The sequence below is a fragment of the Callorhinus ursinus genome, unplaced genomic scaffold (genome assembly GCF_003265705.2).
Source record: "Callorhinus ursinus isolate GAN/ISIS: 27379988/994484 unplaced genomic scaffold, GSC_fseal_2.0 scaffold2, whole genome shotgun sequence".
In the NCBI taxonomy this organism is placed as follows: Eukaryota; Metazoa; Chordata; class Mammalia; order Carnivora; family Otariidae; genus Callorhinus; species Callorhinus ursinus.
Genome location: NW_027397064.1, coordinates 93,468,117 through 93,491,271, shown reverse-complemented (window position 1 = coordinate 93,491,271; position 23,155 = coordinate 93,468,117). Strand labels below are relative to the sequence as shown.

The following is a 23,155-nucleotide window of genomic DNA, read 5'->3' as shown; positions in this document are numbered from 1 at the left end:
TAGAAGGTTAGAAGTGAAAAGACCAACTGAGCACATTTCATCAAATCCCCCTTATCTTCCAAATAGGTAACAGAGGGTCAGAGAAATGGGGATAAACCAAGACTAATGCAATTAGTGGGGGGCAATACTGGAATTAATCCTCAAATATTATGGTCACCAAGCAATATGACTTACCCCACTTAAAAGCCCACCAATGGATCCTCAGTGGGGTAAATGTGATTCACAGGCATGTTTCTTTTGGACCACAAAGTGGATTAAAAAAAATCAAAATTAATTGCTTTGAAAAAGTTAGAAGACATTATCAAGTAAGGTCATGTACCTACATGAGCGCAATCAGCTGGAGTTCCAATGATTTCTGCCTGTTCTAGACAGGATACATGCACTCTGCTTTTCCATAGTCACCCCCACTCCCTAATGTCTCCACAATGGTGAGGCCATGGGTGACTTAGAATGAATTATCATGCTCCCATAGTTGCTTACCTCAGCCATGCATTTCATTCATTTATCTCATTTCCCTGGTCCATTCGGACATTTGATTTTGCAACCTCTTCACTTCCATATGCTGCTTCTATTGTCCTAAGCTGCAAAACCATTCATGATTTCTTTCTACAAACAAAAAACATGTTTACATGCATGCATGGCACACACTTGATCCTATAGTGATTATGTATATAGAACTCAAGACAAGATAAGGTCACATAAGCTAGTATAGGAAGGTGGTTTATTTGATCCACTTTTGCATGAGACTTTAAACAATGCCAAAGACCCATTTGTTGTAGAACAATATTGTGAAGGAGAGAGATGAGCATTTTGCTATTTTCCTCAACTTCTACAGGGAAAAGGTAGCCTACCCCAGTATTTTTTTTTTCTTTTAAGAGAGAGAGAGAGGGAGGGAGTGTGGGGAGGGACCGAGGGAGAGGGAGAAAGAGAATGCCCAGCACAGAGCCTGATGCGGGGCTCGAACTCACAACTCTGAGATCATGACCTGAGCTAAAATCAATAGTTGGACACAAACCTACTGAGCCACCCAGGTGCCCCATATCTCAGTATTTTCTATTGCTCTCACAATTTCTGAGGAAGATGATGTGGGAAGAGCCTTGTTTTACAACTATATTAAAAAGACACATTTGGGGGCACCTGGGTGGCTCAGTTGGTTGGGCGACTGCCTTCGGCTCGGGTCATGATCCTGGAGTCCTGGGATCGAGTCCCGCATCGGGCTCCCTGCTCGGTGGGAGTCTGCTTCTCCCTCTAACCCTACCCCCTCTTGGGCTCACTCTCTCTCTCTCTCAAATAAATAAATAAAATCTTTCAAAAAAAAAAAAAAGACACATTTGGGGGCAACTGGGTGGCTCAGTTGGTTAAGCACCCAACTCTTGATGTTGGCCCAGGTCATGATCTTGAGGTTGTGGGATTGAGTCCTGCGTCGGGCTCCATGCTAAGCACAGAGACTGCTTGGGATTCTCTCTCCCTTCCCTTCTGCTCCTCCCTCTCTGTTCCTCACCCCACCCCCTGTCCTGACGCATGCTCATGCTCTCTCTCTAAAATAAATAAAATCTTAAAAAAAAAAAAAACCACATTTGTCCACACAAAATCTTCTACATGAGTTTCACCTATTCATAAAAGCCCCACAATGGAAATAGTCTAGATTTATATCAAGTGAGAAATGGATAAATAAAATGTTGTATAGCCATACCATGGAATATTACTTGGCAACTAAAGAAAATGAAGTACCAATACATGCTACTGTATGGATGAACCTTGAAAATATTATGGTGAGTCAAAGAAGGTAGTGACAAAAGATAACATATTGTATAATTCCACTTATATGTAAAGTCCAGCATAGGCAAAATCTATAGATACAGAAAGGAGATTGCTGTTGCCTATGACTGGGGACACTGGGAGGAAATGAGGAGTGACCACTAGCGGGTATGAGGTTTCTTTTTGTCATGAGAGAATGTTTCAAAATTGGTAGTGGTGATGTTGCACAACTCAGAATATCCTAGAAACTACTGAATAGTACACTTTTAACGAGTGGGTATTATGGTATGTGAATTATATCTCAGTAAAGCTGTTAGTCAGAGACAAAAGAAAATAAGTCTTTGGAACTTGGGAGAGGGGAGCAAATATTTTGGAGGGAACAGCTCCAGCCCATGCCGACTGTAGTGTGGTTTTATATGTCTTATTTTATTCAAGCCTCCCAACAACCTGCCAGGAGGCTTCATTCTGCCCATTTCACAGGTGAAGAAATAGAGACTCACAGACATTAAGCTGCCCTAATCTGCAAAGCTGAGATCTGAACCCATGTTGGATACCCAGCATATTCTCTTTCTCTAAAAGACAAGGAACCAAATAGAGACTACTTGCCTTGGCTGTTTTTTATTGGGGCATCTGACTATTTAATTATGAGCAGGACACCCACTTTTGTCTCCTTTAAACTAACCTGTTACATGCCAATTAATTAAACAGTCTCAAATCAAATGGGGTGTTTTTTTTCCTCAAGGTGACCTGTATCCCTTTCTAAATGCACTGCTAGACCTACTTAAACCATTGCTCCGCCTGCTGTCTGTTGGCATTTTCCCACTTACCCGATATTCTCCTTGAACTCACCTCTGCTTGCTCCCTCAGTTGATATGAGAGCTAAAAACATTGCCTCAAGTGTACGTCTCCCTCCCCACTCTACTCCTGCATAGACCAAGTGGCACCCAGGTAGCACTGAACATGTTCATGACCTCCTAATCCTATTGCTATGTATGCCTCTAATCGTTAGCATCAAAGAGCACTTACAAATGAATTCCTATGGACAAATCCTCAACTAAGCATTCTAAACACATGCACCAGCATCCAACCCCAATCACTTTAAGAGGTTATATTAAAGCACAAACCATTTGGGAGTGTGGGAAGGTGGGGTGAGAGGAGACAGACTCAAATAGAACTCCTGTTCCTTGCCTTAAATGAGGATCAGCCTGAGCTGTACCAGAATGGGCAGCCAGCAGAGAGTGTCTGGGATGCCAGCCATCTCCAAGCCACAGGCACGGGGAGTCTGCATTTACTCACATCACAACCCATTATCTTCCCAGCCAGGCTCCAAACCTTACCTCTGCTGAAGCAGAAGCCAAGCGCACCAGCGAGTGACCTTCCTCGGTCATCAGGACACGGCAGCCAGTCAGCATGGCTCCGTATGGCCTCAGCTCTCTGATCTGACAGCCCCAGTCAAACCTTCCTTTCCTCTTTCTGAACATTCCCAGTATGCTTCCTCCTGCCTGTCAATATTTAACTACCCTGTCAAGTTACATTACATCACCTGCACTAAATCCTACCCCAGCGATAGCTAGAGGGTGTGCCTGCTCTATTCAATTCAACTCAATGATTCTTTATCTTGAGCCTTCCATTCATTTCTCTCAACAGGTATTGAGCACCTACTGCATTTGGCACTGGAGATACAAAAATGAAAGATCTGATCCCCGGAATCTAGTTGGAGAAACAGACAAGACAGTGCGATATGTGCCATGATGCTGAAGCTCAGAGCTCAGGAGGGTCTTCCATTACAGGCTGGCTGCTGAGAGATGCAATGACTGGGACCACAGAGTTCCCAGACATGGCAGCACTCACGGTGACATCTCGGATGGGCCACGTTAGATCTGGGGAGACACAAGGATGATGGATGCCTGGCCTTGGTCCTCAAGGAGCTTAAACTCAACACAAGGAGATCTGTCAGTTAGGCGCATAAGTGCCACAGGAAGGTGCAGGATATGCAGACCAAACAGGACAGTCATTTCCCATATTGTTTTGATGAGTCTGATCATCAGCCATTTCTAAGACTAAACACTTGAACAAAGATGTTTTAACAGGAAGCGATGACTCCAGCCCGCAGATCCCTTAGTGCTACAAATAGGGGCGATTTTCTCAGATCTTTGGAATAGCAGATAAATCTAGTGAGTACAGGAGTTTGCCTGGGAGCCAATTTTAAGACCAGGGAAAGAAGAATTCAGGTAACAGAGTAACATTCTTCCCTGGTCAAAGGAATTAATCTGGGACCAACTGGCTTGGCCACAGGTGAAATACATACCCTTCTAATGTCTCCACGACTTTTGCCAACACAAAATTTCCTGACATTTAATGAATGGTTGGTGTCTTTTACATAATATAGACAGACTTGAAGAGCCACTGAGCAGTAATACTAAACTATGGTCTTTAACACCATCTGGGATCAGAAGCCTCAAAAGTTACTCACTTCAGGATTTTTTTCGAAGTTTGAATTTACCATCAAAGCACAGCTCTCAAATATGCCTCACGCAGTCTCTTTTCTACCTAATCTTACTGAGGCTTCATACTCCAGGGAACAAAGCCCCCCACATATGTGTGAACATTCAAAGGACCCCACCATCAGGGAGCCTAGGAGGTTGCTGTGGGAAGTGCTGGAATATTTGAATTGCAAAACACAGCTCAGCGATCTCAATACATCTAATTTGGGATAAGTTCCAAGCTCAAGAGCATCTCTGCGTGGAAGCAGTTCTATTAGTCAGTTTCTCAGGCAATTTTCCAGTTCCACATGTCCACTTCTCCAAGAGTTTCTAAGGCGAACATTTACAGTCTGTTACAATACTTTACTACAAGGTATTTATGGTTTTGACAAATACTAACTGATATTGCCACCATTCCAATGAAAACTGATGACCCGTATCTAATGCCTACTACTTGGTAGCGGCTGAAGACATTTTTTAGTCAGTTAGTGATTTTAAGCAGAACACTGCTCCAGACAGCTCTTTCACATTCTGGAAGCACAGTTTGATTTCAGGCTTTAATAAATCCACCTCGCATGTTGAATCATCACAAAACTGAAGTTTTGCCACACTCAAGCTTGCTCTTTTTTAAACCAAGACTTTTTCAGAGCTTTTTTCACTTAATAACACATAATACACTTGGCATTAGGAATATTATACATTATTAATGGAACAATTGTTACTACTAATTGTCAAATGCCCAGGGATTTCTGAATCCAATTAGAATGGATTTGTGTCATTTATCTCGCAATTCCACTAGAAAGATGAGATACTATATGACCCTTATTTACTTTTACAGGAAATTTTAACAAATGTGAGGTAAATTTTTCAAACAATATCATTAATATCATGGCTGTTAAGATAACCAACATTCCACAGAAAACAACTAGCAAATGTGACTAACATTTCCAGATGTAAACCATGAAGAAATTCAGTTTTCAAAAGACAGAATATTTAAAATATATCCTGTTTATCTCTTACATATGCAGCTATACAAAATAGAAGAAAGAGAGTTTGGGGTGTTCATTGGTTTTTAATAAGTCATCTTAATGAGAAGTTCCAAAATAAAACTAATTGCCCAAAACCCAATTTAATAAATATGCAACTAGTTTAGAGAGCGAGTGGCATTGTGTACTCACCATGAGCATAGATAAAGAACTTGAAACCTCAGTCAATGTTATGGGACCCCGGGCAAGGCACTCCAACCCCAGGATAAGGCTCTAAGCCTGCTTACCTCCTAGGAGGAGTAATTAAGGGAAAGTGATTTTTTTCATGTTTAAGAATAAATTTAATATTTTTTATTATGTTAATGATTTGTTGTTTAAGGTATACATCAACACTCATGTGTGTCAGGGAGTATTGTGCCTTTTAAACAGCCACTTTGGGAGCATAGGACATGTTCTAGATCATAGAAGAGTCTTCTTCATGCTGCTATTAACAGTCACAGTTTTCCCAAGACTGGGGTATTTCCCAAGAAGCGTCAGTAGGAGTGCTAAAACCAGGAAAGTCTTGGGCAGGCCATGAGTTGGCCACCCAACTTGCTAATATTCAGATCATGTTAGAACTTCATCTGGGAACTGACTTCATGTTATATATTGTTTTGCATCTTGTTTGAGCCAACAGATTCTGATTCTTTTGGATTCAGTTGACTTTTGAAATAAATATTTATAGCCAGGCCTAATAAATGACATGGATTTTCAAGTTGCTTAAAATTTTTAGGTAAAAAATGAAATGTGTCTATCACAGTTTTTTTTATTTTTTTGAGGGGCTCAGGAACTAAATCCAAAATCAAACTCAAAGAAACATCCAGAAGGACTTCATACCCTTGCTCCACAAATTGGGGTCTGCAGGATTAGCAATATTGGCAGCACTAAAGCTTGTTAGAAATGTATAAACCTGCCCCCCTCCTAGACCTCCTAAGTCAGGATCTGCATTTCTATAAAATCCCTGGGTGGCTCCAAGGCACAAGACAGTTTGTGAAGCCCTCTTTTAGAATTTGGTTAAACCTGGGGTAAAAAGAAGCAAACCTCCATAAAAACATTTAATAGAGTTATAAAAATGAAAACATTCCTGTAACTCAAAGCATTTTGACCAAGAAAATGAAAGGTGTTATTGTAATGTATGCTTTCTGGGTCTTGTGAATTTTAACTTCATAGTCCAGGAGGCCATAGAATGTAGCTAAACTCTCAATGAAGCCAATGATTCAGTGGTTTTCCTACAAGGAAGGCTTTAGGATGCCAGGATCCAATTCGAAGTGTACAGCCAGGGTGTATGGGGAGCCCCTGGGTGCACAGGTCTGTCCTCACCATCCTCTGCCCCTAGCATCTTCCCTTGAGTAGGGCATCAAACCTGAGATGACTCCTAGGTTGTAGGTTGACAACTGAAACACCAGTGGGTGAAAGAATGCATAAAGAGCAAGTTTCTGACATACAGGTTGAGAGGTCTATTTTGGAACAGAAGGTCTGAGGGGTCTAACACTCACCTGGGTCGAGATGAGGTTGGTATTTGGACATACTGGTCTGGGACAAAGCAAGTTACAAAACAGTAAGTGTATGACCCATCTTTGTAAAATACTGTGGGGAGTTGTCAGCAGAGGGACTGTATCAGATAAGGGGATAAGGGATTTTACAGGAGAGCGCATTTCAGGCCTAGAGGTCAGTGGAAACTCATGTCCTGTGGCTAGAAGGAAAAAGAGGGCAAAACAAAATGAAAGTGATATGCTAAGAATAACTAAAAGTTAAAGTGAAATCTAAAGAGATAACAATAACCATAGTGAACTGCAGTAATATAAAGGGTAAAAAGCTTTCTTTTTTGAAAGAGAAGACATATATTATAATGGCCAATACATAAGATTCTGAAACCCAAATTCTAAATATTTCAAATGGGGAGCCAGAAAAAGATCACATACAAAATTTTTATTTTGTGTATATAAGTGGGTAATTTGTACAATACAAACAGAAAATGTAGTCTTTTTTTATGCCTATGGGATATAAATTTACAGAAAGTGATTACAAATGTGGCCACAAAGAAAACACTAAAATTCCTTGAAGCAAATGAAGAAAAAAAACACACAAAAAGCACAAAAATCTAAGTGCATGTAAATTTAAAAAGAGTCTTCTAAATAATCCAAGAATTAAAAATGCGATAATAATACAAAATACAAGTTATATGATGTGAATACAACAATCAAGACTGGGATGCAGCTGAACTCAGAAGAAAAGCTGTAGTTTAAAATGTTTTTATTTAAAAAAGAAAGACTGGAAATAAATGAATTAAACGTTCAACTTAAGGAGTTAAGCTAAGAAAACAAAATAATCTTGAATAAAAGAGCAGTGAAAAAAAAAACCTAAAATAAATTGGCCAGTAATTAATTTATACATTAATTTGACAAACATTCATTGAACAGTGACTAGGAGTTGTTTTGTTGTTGTTGTTGTTCTTGTGTTTTGCCACTCTTCCAGATTCAGGGATATGGCAGTAAATGATTGCTGATAATTAATAGATGAACAAAAAATGAATAAATAATTTATGTAGCTATTTCACACTCAGTGAAAAGAAACTCCCTACACTTTTTTAAAAAAAAAAGATTTATTTATTTATTTTTGAGAGAAAGAGAGACAGAGAGAGCAGGAGCAGGGGGAGGGGCAGAGGGAGAGAGAAAGAGAATCCTCAAGCAGACTCTGTGTTGAGTGCGGAACACCAGGTGGAGCTTGAGCCCAGGACCCTGAGATCATGACCTGAGCAGAAATCAAGAGTTGGCCACTTAACTGACTGAGCCACCCAGCACCCCTCCCTACACTTTTAATACAATATGGGCAGGATGGAAAAGAATAATTTCATTGTCCAAGAAACCTGACAAACACTACCTCAGCCAGGAGATCAAAGTCAACATCATCTGTGATAGATCCTGTTAATAGTATATACCCTTGATAGAAAGTGATGAAAATGGCTCTTTACCTCTGTGGTCTTTGTCCCCAAACCCATAACCCTCCATATAATCATGAAAAAATCATCAAAAAACAAAACAAAACAAAACCAGACAAGTTTCAGTCAAGAGGCATCTTACAAATTACCTGACCAATATTCTTAAAAACTGTCAGAATCCTCAAAAACAAAAGAAGACTAAGAAATTGTGGTAGTCCAGAAGAGCCTAAGGCGACATGACAACTCAATGTGAATGCATTCTAGATGGAATCCCGGAACAGGAGAAGAACACTAGGTAAAAGGAAATCTGAATAAAGTACAATCTTAATTAATAACAATGTATCATTAATTGTGACCAATGTACCATACTAATGTAAGATGTAATCACAGAGGAAACTAGGTGTGAGGTACATGGTAACCCTGGACTACCTTCTCATTTTTTCTGTAAATTGAAAATGGTTGCAACAAATAAAATCTACTTGAAAATCTAAAAATAAGTGGATAATTTCAGATAGTGATATAAATTATAAATACAGTACATAAAATAGGGTAATGCAATAGGATGGCCTAGGATGGGAGGGTGGCAATGAAATGTCATCAGCAAAGTTTCACTGAAGGCATCTGAGCTGAGACTTTCAAAATGAGGTAGGGAGAACTATCTGAAAATCTCAGGGAACTTGTTCCAGATAAGACAACATCAAAACAAAAAATCAAGCAAACAAGCAAACAAAGGATAAATTAAACTGAAAGCTGATTATTTGAAAAGACAAATAAAACAAGCAACCTTTTGGCATCCTGATTAAGAAAAGACGATAAAAGCACACAACACAAAGACTAAACAATAAAGTTTACTAAGTCAGCATGTCTTTTTTTTTTTTTTTAGGATTTTATTTATTTGACAGAGAGAGACACAGAGAGAGAGAGAGAGAACACGAGCAGGGGGAGTGGGAGAGGGAGAAGCAGGCTTCCCGCCGAACAGGGATCCGATGTGGGTCTCGATTCCAGGACCCTGGGACCATGACCTGAGCTGAGGCAGACACTTAATGACTGAGTCACCCAGGCGCCCCATTAAGTCAGCTTGTCTTAACACGAAAGTCGGATAAAACTAGCATAAAAGAAGAAACCCGAATTTCATTTATAAAATTAAACATGTTTTAAATGGAATGTTAGCAAATTATATTCAGCCTTGTAGTAACACAAACTATGACCAAGTATAGTTTGTTTTAGTTATAGAAGGATGAATCAACATTTAAAAAATCTATTAAATTTATATTAACAAATTAAAAGAAAAAATGTGATTATGTCATTAGATGTTAAAAATCATTTACTACTATTTTGTAAGAACTCTTCTTGACTTTAAGTAAAGTAAGCATCAGAGGAAGCTTCCTATGCATGAGAAAGCATTTATCAGAAACCAATATAAAACACATTGAAAGTCATAAAGTGAGAATGTCCTCTATCTCTGTTTACTTTTCAACATTGTTCGAGATGTTGTAATACAACTAGCAGATGAAATAAGATGCGAAAATGAAAAAAATTATACAAATATTGAAAACAATATGGTATATAAAAACGATTACTCACGTAATTATGTATACCTAGAACAATCAAGAAATACAACAAAATCTTTTTAAAATCAGACTGTATTAAGGCAGCTGAATATAAGGTAAACATAAATACAATAGTGCTTATTTATACTGTACATTAACAGGAAAGCAAAGTAGGATAAAAATCTCAAAACTCTTCTTGTTTTTTGAGAGAGAGAATCTGTTTCGCTGAGGTGCCCAAGGGCCAATGAGACACGTATGATACAAACTAGTACTACATTTGAGAGAGCCTCCGAATTTGCAGTAAGAATTCCCCACAAGTCAAACATCGACAGAACCTGGCTTTTCCATCAAGTTGTCAGTCCCACTCTCCATGTTTCCTATGTTTCAGTGGGTCATTTCAAGTTGTCTCCAAATGTTTCATCTCCTTCCAGCATAGAATTAATTACTGTATGTTGATGCAACATTTGAACCACCGCCCGCTCCCAATCTGGCCTTTTAGAGGCAGAGAGATCCATGTCCAAGGTACGCAGGCAGCTCAAAAACCCTTAAGGCTGCCTCTTTGATGTGGCCTTTTGGTTTCACTGACTCATTCCTGGAGAAAACATGCTGAAGTTGTTGAAAGATCAGTTGAGATCTCTGCAGCATAAGCAGTAACATGCAGCTTTACGACGTCTGCATAAACACAGAGGCACCGAGAAACAGGGCGACCTGGATAGTGAGTGGTCTTTTTGATAGCAGGTTCATAATCTGGGTTTATATATATATGAGATTTTATTTTATTTTTTTAGCAATCATACCTAAACCTCAGTAGCAAATGCTTCTTCATGATACTGATATTGGATGGGGCGGAGGCCGGGGGTGGAGGTGATGCTAATAAAGATGGAAAGGGAGAGGAGCACTATTCCTTTACCATCAGAATAAGAACCAAGGAATCAGTGTTCCATGTGAATGAAGAGAAAAATCAAATCCTTTTACGTGAAAAAAAAAATGAAAAAAATCACAACCCAAGACCCGAAAGCGTGTTAGTGATTCGTAAGTCTATAAAATCGTCCTGTTTAAAAGAAATAAATGTGTAAATGTGTTGCCCTCTGAAACATACACATTCACCATACAGATAAATATCAAAATCACGAAATCTATCGCTATGTCATTCCTTAGCTTTTGCTTCAGTATCTGCAAATTAGGCTGAAAAGTGAATTTTCTTTAAGCGCCTACTGTTGTTCTTTGTCGCAGCAAGAGCTCATTAAACTTTGAAAAGGAAACATGGCCATTTGCAGTGGAGCTGCAGGACTAATCCTACCACATTATCTGTATCATGCAACAAACTTAGCATCATTATAGTTTCATGAGCTACAATAAAAATTGCTCATTAATTATTCATAGTCTGTTTCCAGTACATAGAATAAAAAAAAAAATACACAAGAGAAGGAGAAATGCTGTTATCCTAAACATTTAGATAGGTCAATAGAAGACTCAGCTGAGCTGGAAAACATCAGATTGCAGAGCTCCTGATAGCACTGATGGCTTGAGTGCCTTGAGAGTGTCACACCTCCTTCCCTACATGCTGTCAAATGTTCCCATTACCTATTGTCACTCTTAAGCCCCAGGGAAACACAACATCAAGGTTATCCATCCTGTAGGCTGACTGACTCAGCCCCAACCCGTATGTTAAGGAGCATGCTAAAGGCAGATCTTTAACCAGTCAAACTGGCCTTCCTAAATATCTGGCCATGAAGGTGGCATATTATTTTCATTAACATCTAACTCCCCTACCTGACTCTAAGCTTCATAGGCTCAGGAGCAGATGGTATCATTCTGCTCATCACTGTAGTCTCAGAATCTGGAACAGGGCCTGGCACACAAAAGACAATAAATATTTATGTTGACTAGATCATAGAATAAGAGTCTCTCCACTTTATGCACCTATGAGATGGGCATAATTCCTGTAACCATTTCTTCATTGCTGGGCGTTTAAGTGTCTTCTTACATTGTAATACTTTAAGATTTTTTTTAAATTTATTTATTCGACGGAAAGAGAGACAGCGGGACAGGAAACACAAGAAGGGGGAGTGGGAGAGGGAGAAGCAGGCTTCCTGTTGAGCAGAGAGCCAGATGTGGGGCTCGAGCCCAGGACCCTGGAATCATGACCTGAGCCAAAGGCAGACACTTAACGACTGAGCCACCCAGGCACCCCGGCATTGTAATATTTTAAACATTGGTGTGATGAATATCTTTATTCATGTGATTTCTTCATATTTTGGGTTCCCAAAAGGAGAACTGGTGGGTCAAAAAATCAGAACATTTTTATGGTTTTTGATATGCAGTGCCAAATTATTTATGGATGAATCATATCACAAGTAAAACATGGAAAAACAAATTTTACCACTGGCTCACAAAGATCAGCCATTAAATTTTTTTTAAAGTACTAGATAACTTAAGGGGAAATTGGAATGCTTGCTCATATTTTGCTATAATTTGAATGTCATTAATTTGGCAAATTGAGTATTTTTCTCTGTTTATTTAAGTAATTGTATTTTCTCTTTGGTGCATTTGCCAGAGAATGATTGGGTCATGGCTGTTCCTCTGTGTGTGGGAGCCTTTCTTACTTAAAGAAACTTCGGCACCATAACTTCTCTGCCAATTTCATTCCTTTGCTTTAAATATTCTTTCTCAAGAATACAACAGGACTCTTGAAAGCTGGAGTTTAGGTGATACTTCTATTGGCCAGGGATCTCATTACTATATGGGCTTATACGATAGACCAGGAGTCCCTCTGGGTCATCTTTTGGGTCCCTCGTGATGGTCATCTAGATTATTTACATGTGTGTTGACAAACACCATTAGAGGTTTTCACTCTGGAAGAATTAGTCAGTTATTTTACAGAGTCAGGCAAGTTTTATGGGCCAATAAGTACTAGCCTAAGTAAGTCATAGTCAGGGACCAGCCTACACAAAGAAATCCTATACCTATAAAAGTTTCAGTGGTAATACAATTGAAAGCTGTCACCAAATCCTGTTATCTATCTGGGTAGAAAAGTGCTCAACAAAACAGTGATAGCCCAGAAGGTAGAGAGCTGAATTAAGGCCAAAAAAAACCTTTGAGTACATGGCAGATTCAAGATAATAGCTGAGTGATAAAATAAAACCTTCCCAGAAACCCAAGTCTTAATAAAATTGCTCTAAAAGTGCTTTGGGGCTACTGGTCTATTTAACTTCTTCATGTTCCTAGAGCTCGAGGACATTTGGTTTTGGTAGTAGGCACATTTACTGATGTGTAGGCAATCAGGACAACTGGTAATGGGGCCCAAAGTGGAATCTGGTTTGTATAGCCTCACAAAGGTCGCTATTCTTGTATAAATATTTACATATGACTTCTAAAACACAGCAATCTGTCATTTTTCTAGATACCCATTGCTTAAACACTTGGAATGAAAGATTCCAAGAATACCTATAAAACTATTTTAGATTTCAGAGGTCAAAAATTCTCAAAGCGAATCCATGGTATGCTTGGTAAAGCTAAATGTTTACCTCTTCCTTTGTTTCCATTTGGCTGGACAATGCTTGATAAGAAGAGAAAGCATTTATCTTAAAAGTGCTCCTTTTCAAGAATCATTTAAATAAAGAGAGCTAAATGTCAACCACATTGTACAAATGAGTTAATTTCAAGGGGGGTCCTTTTTGTCTCCCATTGGAGATCACAGTTGAGCAGGGGAAAGGAAGTAAAGTGTAATGTTGAAGAGCATAGATTGGAGACAGGCAGCCCCAGTATAATCCCAGTTCTGCCTTTCTTAACCGTATAATTGGGACAGTGCCATTTAATTCTATATCCCTCAGTTTCCTCATCTGCAAATAAGGTTGATAATGACACTACCTCACAGTGTTGTTGTGAAGAGGAAGTGGGTTAAAATGTAAAAACCCTTCAAAGCAGTGCCCAGTATATAGAACCATATATTTTCCAATATGAGATTACGATGATCTCAAGAGTAGAGTTTATATAACTGTGTTCTCTAATACTCGACATTACTGCAGCACATAGTAGGTGATCAATAAACAATTGCTGAATGAACAGCTGACTATAAAGGATTTTCTAATAGGATTTCTTTAAAGGACAGCATTTCCTTGTACCATCAAAGCATGGCAATTCAATACAGGACTGACAGACTGTTTTCAGAAACAATTCTGGAGTGCAGAATATGCGCACCTCTATGCATCAACAGAATTAATAAGGAGAGAGCAACGAACAATATTAAATAAGAGACAAGAGTTTTAATGCAAATCCGAATGACTTTCTATTAATGCAAGTACTATTTTCTTGGCATAGCCCCGGGCTGCCCTTCTACTCTTTACAGATAAAGCCGTGACTATTACACCATCTGGGATAGGTCAAGACCAAGTGGAGATTCTGAGCTCATCCCTGATTACTCCTTTATTCAAGTCGGGGTTAGAGAGTGGGTGGGAAAGTTTCAGGGAAAGATTTTCAAATGACAAAGATTCACTAATAAAATGCTCAGGAGCTGATTTAGGCCTATTTGATCTCCAAGACATCTGAAACAACACAACATCTGTAATGACTTCTTATCCTGGAAAATCCCAGAGCATTTTACATTTTTTTTTTAAATCCATGTATTTAGCAGTCACATCACTCATTACTGAAATGCAGTTCTTGTTTCTAGAGTAAGGGAGAGAAATGTTTTTAATAGACACCACAAGATAATGAGATGACTAGACACACAGCTCCCATCATTGAAAACGGAGACAGACCAGCTTTACCAAGTTGGAAGAGGGCCAGCCTCCACAGCACTCACCATATTCTGGGTGTGGCATCAACAGCTTCCTCCTTGGACAGAAATGGAATAAGAGGCTGGGTAAGTATATGAGTGAGGTAATGAGTGAATGATTAAATGAACAAATACAATAAAGTTAGAGAAGGTATTGGCCTCCAAAGAGTTTAGTAGAAAGAGGCAGGGCCTTCCCCACTCATCAAATCTGCCAAAGAACGGATTCTATTTTAAACATTAATACATGGCTACTGGTTATCATACTGGACAGTGAAGTCTAGATGAGTCCCTTGGACATTTCTTTTCTTTTTCTATTTCATGGTGTTCTCTTCTCTCGCCTGCTACTTAGATATTGGGGTTCCTCTTTGGCCCCCTGCTTTGGTGACTATGCACCCTCTCCTTGGCTGTCCTTGAGACATCTGATATCCTGTATCACCAAAATCTAACTATTCATCTTCCCAGGTAAAATTGCTACTCTTCATGAATTTGTTACTTCAATTACAGGCACTAGCACCCACCCAGGCCCCCAAAAAGGGAACTCTTCTTGGCAGCTCCTCTCTCTCATACCACCTCCATCGATGTGATTCTCAGTTCTTGCTATATTTATGTTTACCTTCCAATTATTTTTCAAATCCACCCTCTGCACCCCAACTACCTGTACACTCCAAATGGTCATCCACTCTTTCCTGTATTTCAACTGACATTCTTCTAGCTCAGGAACTCTTAGTGTTGGCTGCACATTAGAACCACAAGGGGAATTGAAAACATGAACAGTGCCTGGATCTACCCCAAGAGATGTGGTTTTACTCAGGATGAGCTGCGGCCCAGGCAATGGTATTTTTTAAAGCTCCTCACATCACTTTGTGCAGACAGACTTGAAAATAATTCTTCCTGCTCATCTCTCTGGCTCTAGCTTTGTCCCCCCTACAGCCATACCCTGGAGAAGCACCAGGCTGCTCTTTCTAGAATGTTCATCTAGAAAATGAAACACAAATTCCTTAACTATCCCTAGCCTTCTGACTTATGTCCTGACATTCTCAAACTCATAGAAGCAAAGAGTAAGATGGTGGCATCCAAGCACTGGTGGGGGGTGCGGGGGGGTTGGAAGTAGGGACAGAAATTGGGACATGTTGATACAAAGTTTCAATTATGAAGGATGAATAGTTTCTGGAGCTCTAATGTACACATGCTTACTATAGGTAAAAATAATGCATTGTATACTTGAACTTTGCTAAAAGAGTAAATCTTAAATGTTCTTACAGTACACATGCACACAAATAACTATATGACGTGATATTTAAATTAGCTTGATTGTGGTAATCATTCACAACATATTTGTGTGTCAAAACATCATGTTGCCTACCACAAATACATAAAATTTTTGTCAATTATGCCTCAATAAATCTGGAAAAAATAAAAGATCTGATAAAAAAAAACTAAACAAAACCAAATCATCACATATCCACCCCTTAAAAAATATGATTTTGAGATTAAACTTAGGTCTTCTCTCTCAGCTTCATATCACTTACTGTACTTTTTGTGTGTTTCTCTGGGGATGCTGCAGAAGTTCCACATGTCAACAGGTGAGTGAGGACAAAAGAATAGATGATTCCTGGGGATGACCCCAGCCCATGTCTGTTCTCACAAAAGCACATCTGCTTTTTGTGGCCAAAGACTTGGGCTCTGGGGTCAATCTATCTGCATTTGAATTGTGCTCTTCCACTGGGAGGATGACTGACTTTGGTGAGTTATGTAAACTCTCTAAGTCAGCCTTATAATGGAGGACATTGGTGTGCCTACCTCATGCAGTCCTTTTGAGAATTACATAAGGAAAACTAAGCAAGAAGTTTATATGGTGCCTGTCACAGAGAAAGCCCTGAATGAATAGTAGCCCCGCATTACTTTGTCTTTTCCTTGTTGGAGTTAACAATAATATTCATTTGAAGAAGGGATTTGCCTGCTTTTAAAATACTTTGTGAAAGCGCTGTTCTAGAATGTTGTGACTGTAGAGAGTCCAACCTAGTTCTCCCTTGGGATCTCAGTAATTTTAGTTGCTAATGGATCCAGTGTTATTTTTTTATTCTGCAATTCAGAGACTGAAGTCCACACCTTGCCTGTTCACTAGAACCCATCAGTGGAAAAGAAAACACCAACCTAGGACTCACATTTCGATGTGAGCCACAGGTGTTGGTAGGTGCCAGCTTCTGGATGGCATAAAAAGAAATGAATGCTCTTGCCAGTGTTGAGAATATGACTGCAGTATGCCTATTATAAATATTTACCTTTTTAGCTGGAATACCAGGGGACACTAGGGTTTCTGTTTGAACAGTGCTTTGAGGCAGAACTCATTGAAACTACATGGCAAGCTTTGCATAAATAAACTTTTATGATTATACTCGTAACATATCAATCATACCATCAGGCTGCAAAATAAAGCTTGGGGGGACAAAATAATCCCAGTTATTCACATATAACTATAGTTCCCAATACAGATTTGTAGATATCTTTGCATAAAGTATAATAGGAAATTTTTATTTCTGGCAAAATGGGTCCATCAACTAGTGTTGAAAAAGTAGTATAATTTGGGGTTACAGTCTAGGGGCTATAGTCAATGCCTCTGGAGTCAAACAAACACAGGTTTGAGAAAAGTAAGGCACTCAGAGCATCTAGAACCTAAAATAGATGCTATAAATTTTAACTCTGATAATAATAGAAACTCATCATTAATAATATTATTCTCTAGGGGCATTTGACATAATTTTACCAATCAGGTAATTAGGTTGCATTTTTTCTATCAAATTTTGTTTTTTAATGCTGCTATTAATTTGTAATTTTAGATAAACCCCAAAAATACTCAAACAGACTTAAAACCTGGTTTCCATAATTTCAATTTTCTCTTAGAAGTGAGCAGATCAACACTGAGCTATTGAAATGAGATTGAGGTGTCTGGATTTTCATGACCAGAAGTCATGATAACTTGTCCTAAAATTGTTTGATCTTGTTACCATTCCTGCTGAATACTTTGAGTCATGCCAGAGTACAGAATGCCTTTTATTCAAAAGCTTCCAAAAGAGAGATTGCATCGACAGAAATTCAGAGCAAGCTGCTGAAAGGCTATATTAATCCCGATGCCTGGGATATCACACTAAATATTTGACAGGAATCCAAATTTTCATGAAGCCTTCCACTAAGAAGATAATCTTTCATAATTTTAACTGTGAAAGGGGAGGACTTGATCTTTTGAAATGGAAAAGGTGAGTCTAATTGAATTTCCTTCTTTGGTTTCTTATTAAAGATGGGTCCAGATTGAATCATATTCAATTAATGATTGTACTTGGGATATATTGTTCTTTTCAGGAGCTGAAAATAAGATTAACAAAGTTAGAAAAAAATGTAGGGGGCAGTGATGCCAATTCAACACTTAAAGGGCTAGGCATATGCAGAAGCAAAGACCTATTTTGATGCCATATGATTCCGGAACAGGCCACTATTCTTGACCAATTCAAGGACTGAGTGGAACACTGTGTGATACTGAGCATCACTTATGAGGAAAAATAAACTTACAAACGCTACAAACAATAATCAAGACATACCATTCTGACTTGCCTCTTCTCCTGCCTATCGACCCGAAACACTATGATCTTATCATTGTCAACGCAATACACATCTGTCAGGAACTCACTGCAGCCTACGTCCCCAGTTCCCAGGCACCACAGCTCAGGTTTAAGACTTACAGGTAAATTAGCAGAATTAGGCCAAATATTTTAAAACTGGGACTATCCAGGAACACAGTTCCTGTAATTATAATCTCTCTAAAACTCTCCCTTCCATAAGCTTTTCTGGGGATATTTTTCTTCTACGTCTTAAAGACTGGCATTTTACCACAGCAGAACTTGCCATTTTTTGCTTATTGTCTCATATCTCTCTTTGTGTATTGCCTACACAGTGATGGTGTAAGTGCTTTTCTATTCTTCAAGGTCTTTATAGTACAAAACACATTATGACAGGACAAACTGACCAGCTTTTCTATTCTTCAAGGTCTTTATAGTACAAAACACATTTAGGCGCTTAATTAGTACTTCCCCAAATAAAGCTGGTTTGGGGGTGGAGGGTGGGGGGAAGGAGGTGGTACAAGTTTGAAGACAGACTCTAGAATATCATTCTATCTCTGACCCTTGACATCTGTGTGAGCCAGAGGGAGTCCACATTTATAGAATGGGCATAATAATACACAACACCGTGATAATATTATGTGACATTTGTGCATTGCCTGGCATGTAGTAAGGGCTTAATCCATACACATTCCCTTCGTGAACAGAAACAATGACCTAGGAAAGGTTTTAAAATGTGAGAGGGAATGGACTATCATACTCATGAGCGTGGACTCTAGAATGAGACTGCCTAAATTCAAGCCCAATTCAAAACCTCCAGCCATGGGATTTGGGATTAAACGCTTAAGATCTCTGTGCCTCAGTTTCTTAACCTGTGAAATACGGATACTAGTGATATCTACCCCCGTAGATGTGAGGCTTAAATGAGTTAGTGCTTTATATCCCTTATGAGTGCCTGACACAAACAGGTGACTTTAGTATCACTAAGGATGAGCCCACTCAAGACATACAAATGAACTTGGCCAATTTTTTTTTTGAACTTGGTCAATTTTAAAGGTCTTTTAAAACACTGGATGTATAGTTCTATGAAGAAAACACACACACACACACACACACGCCTTTGAAGCCTCACATATAAGAGAAGATAACATTCATACTGACACAGCCTCCACTGCCTACACACACACACACACACACACACACACACACACACACACACACACAGTTATGAGTTTAACTTTTCTTCCTTCTTCTCTTACAATTTATACATCTGCTACCTGCAGTAAGTGAGCCTAATCAATTTATGATCTGCCATAACCAGCTAGGAGGCTAAATGTGAAAAGGAAAGCTGAAGTCAAACCTAATATTCAGTTTGAAAGGCTATTTATTAGAATATCAGTCTTCTCAGGGCACCTGGGTGGCTCAGTCAGTTAAGTGTCTGCCTTTGGCTCAGGTCATGATCTCTGAGTCCTGGGATTGAGCTCAGCACTGGACTCTCTGCTCAGCAGGGAGTCTGCTTCTCCCTCATCCTCTGCCCTAGCCCCCACTCATGCTAGTGCTCTCTCTCTCTCAAATAAATAAATAAAATCTTTAAAAAGTAAAGAATATCAGTCTTCTCTAGAGATGGTCTGAAGGGAGAGCTGTAAATGACTTGTCTAAGATGGATGCGCAAGGAGGAAAGGTCTGGACTCCAAGCCTGGCACTGAACTGAACTTTCAAAGAATCTTTCAATCAAGTTCATCAATGTCTAAAATTTAAAGTCCTTGCAGCAGAAGGGCTATGTCAGCACAAGGTTCATTACTTAGCTAGCCAGCAGTCTTCACAGGGCCAGGACACAAAACACTTGCCAAGAAAGACTAAACACTACAAGACACTCACTCGTTTTAGACCTACAGACACATGCAGATTGAAAGTGAAGGAATGGAAAAGCATTTATCATGCAAATAGAAATGAAAAGACAGCCAGATAGCCATATTTACATCATACAAAATAGACTTTAAAGAAAAGACTAAAATAAGAGACAAAGAAGGACACTCTATAATTATAAAGGGAACAATCCAACAAAAAGATTTAACAATTGTAAATATTTATGCATCAAATATGAGAGTACCTGAATATATAAAGCATAAAATAATCAGTAGTAATACAGTAGAAGCAGGGGATTTTGATATCCCACTTAGATCAATGGACAGATCATCTAAACTGAAAATCAACAAGGAAAGAGTGGCTTTGAATGACACGTTGGACCAGATGGATCTAACAGATATATTCAGAACATTCCACCCTAAAACAGCAGAATACACATTTATTTCAAGTGTACATGGAATATTCTCCAGAAGAGATCACATATTAGGCCACAAAATAAATCTCAACAAATTAAAAAAGACTGAGGTCATACCATGCGTGTTTTCTGACCACAATGTGATGAAACTAGAAATCAACAAGAAAAAATCTGGGAAGAATACAAATACACTGATATTTAATAACATGCTAATAAATAATGAATGGGTCAACCAAGATATGAAAGAGGACAAAAAAATATATGGAGACAAATGAAAATGAAAATACAACAATTCAAAATCTTAAGGATGCAACAAAGCTGTTCTAAGAGGGAAGTTCAGAGCAATACAGGCCCACCTCAAGGAGCAAAAAATATATCAAATAAACAACCTAACCTTACACCTAAAGGAGCCAGAAAAAGAAGAACAAATAAAACCCAAAGTAGAAGGAAGGAAATAATAAAGATTAGAGTAGAAATAAATGAAATAGAAACTAGAATGAATGAATGAATAAAGTAGAATAGACCAATGAAACTGGAGATGGTTCTTTGAAAATATCAACAAAATTAATAACCCTTTAGCCAGACTCATTTAACAAAGAATGAGGACTCAAAAGAGCAAAATTGGAAATGAAAGGAAAAATAACAACCAACATCACAGAAATACAAAAACTGTAAGAGAATATTATGAAGAATTATATGCCAACAAACTGGACAACTTGGAAGAAATGGATAAATTTCTAGAAACATATAACCTCCCAAAACTGAATCAGGAAGAAATAGGAAATTTGAACAGACTCATTATCAGCAGTGAAATTGAATCAATAATCAAAAACTCCCAACAAACAAAAGTCTAGGACCAGATGGTTTCACAGGTGGACTCTGCCAAACATTTAAAAAAGGGCCATATGCACCCCAATGTTCATAGCAGCAACGTCCACAATAGCCAAACTGTGGAAAGATCCGAGATGCCCCTCAACAGATGAATGGATAAAGAAGATGTGGTCCATATATACGATGGAGTATTACTCAGCCATCAGAAAGGATGAGTACCCAACTTTTGCATCAACATGGATGGGACTGGAGATTATGCTAAGTGAAATAAGTCAAGCAGAGAAAGTCAATTACCATATGGTTTCACTTACTTGTGGAACATAAGGCATAGCATGGAGGACATTAGGAGAAGGAAGGGAAGAAGGAAGGGGGTGGAAATCAGAGGGGGAGACGAACCATGAGAGACTATGGACTCCAAGAAAAATACCGAGGGTTTTACGGGGGAGGGGGATGGGGAGATGGGTTAGCCTGGTGATAGGTATTAAGGAGGGCACATATTACATGGAGCACTGGGTGTTATATGCAAACAATGAATCATGGATCACTACATCAAAAACTGATGATGTAATGTATGGTGACTAACATAATAAAAATAAAATAAAATAAAACAAAAAATAAAGAAGAGTTAATACCTATTCTTCCCAAATTATTCCATAAAATAGAAGAGGAAGAGAAGCTTCCAAATTCATTCTATGAGGCTAGTATCACCCTGATTAAAAAAAAAAAAAAAGATAAAGACACCAAAAAGAGATAAAAGATACCAAAGATGGATGAAAAGAGAACTACAGGCCAATATCTCTGATGGACATGCATGCAAAACTTCTCAACAAAATATTAGCAAACCAAATCCAAAAATCCATTTAAAAAATCATTCATGGGGTCCCTGGGTAGCTCAGTATGTTAAGTGTCTGACTCTTAATTTAAGCTCAGGTCATGATCTCAGGGTTATGAGATCAAGCCCCATGTTGGGCTCCATACTTAGTGTGGAGTCTGCTTCAGATTCTCTCTCTCCCTCTTCCCTCCCCCTGCTCGGGCTCTCTTTTAAATAAATAAATAAATAAATAAATAAATAAATAAATAAATAAATAAGTAGATAGATAAATAGATAAATAAATAAAATATCTAATAAAAATATCATTCACTGGGGTGCCTGGGTGGCTCAGTTGTTAAGTGTCTGCCTTCAGCTCAGGTCATAATCCCAGGGTCTTGGGATTGAGCCCCAAGTTGGGCTCCCTGCTCAGTGGGAAGCCTGCTTCTCCCTCTCCCACACCCCATGCTTGTGTTCCCTCTCTTGCTGTCTCTCTCTGTCAAATAAATAAATAAAATCTTTTAAAAATATATATATCATTCACCACAATCAAGTGGGATTTATTCCTGGGATGCAAGGGTTGTTCAATATTTACAAATCAATTAACATGATGTAACACATCAACAAGAGAAAGGATTAAAAAACATATGATAATTTCAATAAATGTAGGAAAAGCATTTGATGAAGTACAACATCCATTCATGATTAAAAACCCTCAACGAAGTAGGTTTAGAGGGAATATACCTCAACATAATAAAGGCCACATATGGAAAAATAACACTGAACATCATATTCAGTGGTGAAAAACTGAGAGCTTTCCCCCTAAGGTCAGGAAAAAGACAAGGATGTCCATTCTCACCACTTTTATTCAACATAATAGTGGAAGTCAGAGCAAAATCTAGCCACAGCAAAAAGAAAAGAGAAGAGAGAGAAAGAGAGAGGGGAAGGAAGGAAGGAAGGAAAGAGACAGAGAGAGAGAGAGAGAAAGAAAAGAAAAGAAAAAGAAAGGAAAGGAAATGAAAGGGGAAAGGAAAGGGAAAGGAAGGAAGGAAGAAAGGGAGAGAGAGAGAGAGAGAGAGAGAGAGAGAGAGAG

The 23,155-nt window shown here is 38.7% G+C and overlaps 1 protein-coding gene across 4 annotated transcripts in view; it reads right to left on the bottom strand.

Moving 5' to 3' along the window:
* NCKAP5 (NCK associated protein 5) overlaps positions 1-23,155 on the bottom strand; it is a 965,493-nt gene that overhangs the window by 737,420 nt on the left and 204,918 nt on the right. Inside the window, exon 2 of one of the 4 annotated variants that reach the window (XM_073884781.1) lies at positions 481-606. The exons of 2 other annotated variants lie outside the window; for them this stretch is intronic. In XM_073884781.1, coding sequence (XP_073740882.1) covers positions 481-498 — 18 coding nt within the window. In that variant the 5' untranslated portion in view covers positions 499-606. Of the gene's footprint in view, positions 1-480; positions 607-14,558; positions 14,591-23,155 lie in introns of all 4 variants that reach the window. One more of the 4 variants, XM_073884786.1, reaches the window with a different exon arrangement.